Source organism: Octodon degus, unplaced genomic scaffold, assembly GCF_000260255.1.
Source record: "Octodon degus isolate 3935 unplaced genomic scaffold, OctDeg1.0 scaffold00094, whole genome shotgun sequence".
Classification (NCBI taxonomy): domain Eukaryota; kingdom Metazoa; phylum Chordata; class Mammalia; order Rodentia; family Octodontidae; genus Octodon; species Octodon degus.
The window spans coordinates 4,107,451-4,110,761 of NW_004524670.1; the positions used below are offsets into that span (position 1 = coordinate 4,107,451).

A 3,311-nucleotide genomic window follows, 5' to 3' on the forward strand; every position below is an offset into this window, starting at 1 on the left:
CAGCAAGGAAGACGTGACCACTGGTTGTGTCTGCGCAGCTTTTATTGCCCTGTTACATCAGCCTTCTTCCCCCTCGAGGCCCCTGCTCTTAGCTTATAAGTCTCAGGGCCTCCAACCATGAGGCACCACGTGTGTACCGTCCATTTGTCCAGGTATGTGGAAGCAATGCATTAGCCCAAGCCTTGGCCTTTTATGGAGTTGTTGATTACCAGGAGCGCTCATCCCCTGAGGGGGTGGAAGGCGGAAACCGGCACCATCCTAGGGCGCGGCTACATGCAGCTCCCTACATACAGACAAATTTAGTAATGCATGAAGAGGGACTAGAAGGTTAATGCTTCAGGATGGGAAGAGACAAAGACACTCCAAGCCAGCCACTATTTATTGGATGTGTACAGTGATAGTGTGGGCTATCAGGAAATTCAAGGTCATGGAAGACTCAGAGGTCTGTGGGTGAGAGATAACTCTAGGAGGACTCAAGGGGATGAAAATGATCCCATGTAAAAAGGATTTTACTCTGGAGTGCTTTTCAATCTTAGTGGTCTTAGTTTTTAGTTTAATTGGTGGGAGTGGATGGGCCACTCCTAAAGAGTTCATAGGAAATCTCAAAAGACTGATCCCAATATTCCCAAGACTCCATTTATCCCTAAGGGAAGTATGCAAAATTAGCCATTTCAAATTTGCAATCCCCAGGACCAGAGAGGGGAGTTTACTATTGAATCTATTAGTATTCTGATCATTGATAAACATGCATATATTTTTCAATGTCACATTCACCCTTACAACATTTAGCAGGTGGTGATTTCAACCTGGTATATAAACCTGCATATTAGATACTGATACTTTCGAAGTTGTAATAAAAAATTGAATTAGAAGCTAAGGAATTGGCTAAGACAATTGAAATTATATTTTTACATGCTTAACATTTTATTGTAAGAAATTGTTAAAAAGAGAATTAAACAGTAATTAGGTGTAGAGGATCTGTAATGGGATAGAGTAGACGTACCAGAACAGGGCAGCAGGATTTAGGGAATCAGACCATTTAGGCATAAATCTGGGTAAACCTTAAGGAAGTGGATTTGGAAAGAATGACATGTTAACTTTTCTTGGTGGGTGCAGATGTTAGCTCTAGAAAGTATTGCCTTAGAGTACAAGAGGCACAAAGTAGTAACTCATTCCTCAATTGAAGTCTTAACTTCAATTCTATAATTGTACAACACTATGACTCTGGTATTATGCTAGCTTTCTCCCCTCCATTTATTGAAAGTTTAAATAACCCTAAAAACTGGATTTTATGTATTTATTGCAAGTAAGATACTGTGGCTTAGAAGGAATAATCTGTCTAAAATAATTTACAAAGGGAAATTGTAGAGTTTGTGCTCTTGTCTCTTATTTCCTAGAGCCTGTGTGTGATTTTTTTCCCACTGTTTCAACTCAGTCGATCAGAAACAGTCATTTCAGATACCACAAAGGATAAAATTCTAATAGAATTCATTGTTTTAAGATCTGGATCAAGAAATGCTGTAAAACAAATTTATATCACATTATAATTCTCAGTAATTTTAGCTGAGCATGGTTAGAGAAAGATAAGAATAAAATTCTCTTTCTTTCCTCATGATTTCTCCAAACCAAAGTTATCATTGAATTATCTGCGAATTCATTTTTGTGTCTGTTACACATTGACTTGAATTTCCTGTTGTTATTCTTAAATAGGTTTTTGGGTCAGCATATATTTTACAGCAGCTTTTACATCCTTGTTCCTCAAGCTATAGATTATAGGATTCAGCATGGGGGTCACTACTCCATAAAATAAAGAAATAAGCTTGTCCGAGGTTTCAAACTTGCCCTCCCCATTTGAGTCTTGAGTCTTGGGTTTTGCATACATAAAGAAAATGGTACCATAAAATATAACCACAACAGTCAGGTGAGTGGAGCAGGTGGAAAAGGCCTTGTGTCTTCCTGTGGCTGAGTTCATTCGTAAGATGGTGTAGAGAATAAATATGTAGGAGAAAAAAATGACCACAAGAGGAAAAACCAGGAAAACAGTATTTGATATCATCATGGTAATAATATTGAGGGATATATCAGCACAAGATAGTTTGAGCACAGCTAAAATCTCACATGTAAAATGATTGATAATATTATTGCCACAGAAGGGTAATTGCATGGCAAGAGATGTCTGCACAATTGAATTTATTCCACCACAGAACCATGACGCACAAGCCATCAGGGCATATACCCCCTTGCTCATGATGATGGGGTACCTCAGAGGGTTGCAGATGGCCACATAGCGATCAAAAGCCATCATGCCAAGGAGCAAACATTCTGTTGATCCCATTGCAAATCCAAAGAACATCTGCACTGCGCATCCCAAGAAGGAAATATTTCTTCTTTTTGAGATCAAGCTCACCAGTGTTGATGGAACAGAGGAAGATGTATAGCAGATATCCAGAAAAGAGAGGTTCCCCAGGAAGAAGTACATGGGAGTGTGAAGGCGGGAATCAAAGACACTTGCTATGATGAGAATACCATTGCCAATGAGAATCACTAGGTACATGACTAGAATCACAGCAAAGTAAATGATCTCAGTCTTTGGGTATCCTAAAAGACCCAGAAGAAGAAATTCTGACACAAATGTCTGGTTAATCACATCCATGATGTTCACTTCTAGCGTATCAAAGAAAGATCTGACAAAATATATCTACTGCCATGAGACAAGTAGTACAAAACAGTTGAGCAATCTTTTTTAGAATGTATTAAGAGTTCTTGCTTGAAGTTCTGACATACTTATCCAACAATGCATATCTCCAGGATACAATGAGATTGGAAGCACCTTTGTCCCATTGCCAGATATGAATATTTACCCATATTCAGACACACATACAGAAGTGATGTTTCCTGTTGCTGAGGACACATTCCTCAGCTGATGTTCATAAAGCACCTGGTTGATTACTAACTATATGGCTGACTACATTCTAGATGCCTCACCAAAGAGCACTGGAAATGCTATTCAAAAAGAAATCACATTTTGATTCAGTAACGGACAAAGTCATGGAAATGTCACGGCGACTTTCAAAATTATATTTCTTTTCAAGCCTAAAGCTGCATATCTTATGTTGTATATTTTATTAATATTTAATTATGATAAATTGATAGCATAAATTAAAATTCAACATCTGCCTAAAGGTGTAGTAAGTTGTTGATCCCATATTTCAGCTTACTTTTATCTTGTATGATCATTCCCCAGACAAGATTGTTGCATAGACAAATTCAATGTTGTAAAGATGGAGAACATTACATTAGCTCTACATATT

The 3,311-nt window shown here is 38.0% G+C and overlaps 1 protein-coding gene across 1 annotated transcript; it reads right to left on the reverse strand.

Moving 5' to 3' along the window:
• Window positions 1-1,702: 1,702 nt before the first annotated feature.
• LOC101588911 (olfactory receptor 13C3-like) lies at window positions 1,703-2,726 on the reverse strand. Its single transcript, XM_012516195.2, has one exon. The coding sequence runs from the start codon at window positions 2,651-2,653 to the stop codon at window positions 1,703-1,705; it is 951 nt and encodes a 316-aa protein (XP_012371649.1). The 5' UTR covers window positions 2,654-2,726.
• Between the last annotated feature and the right edge of the window lie 585 nt (window positions 2,727-3,311).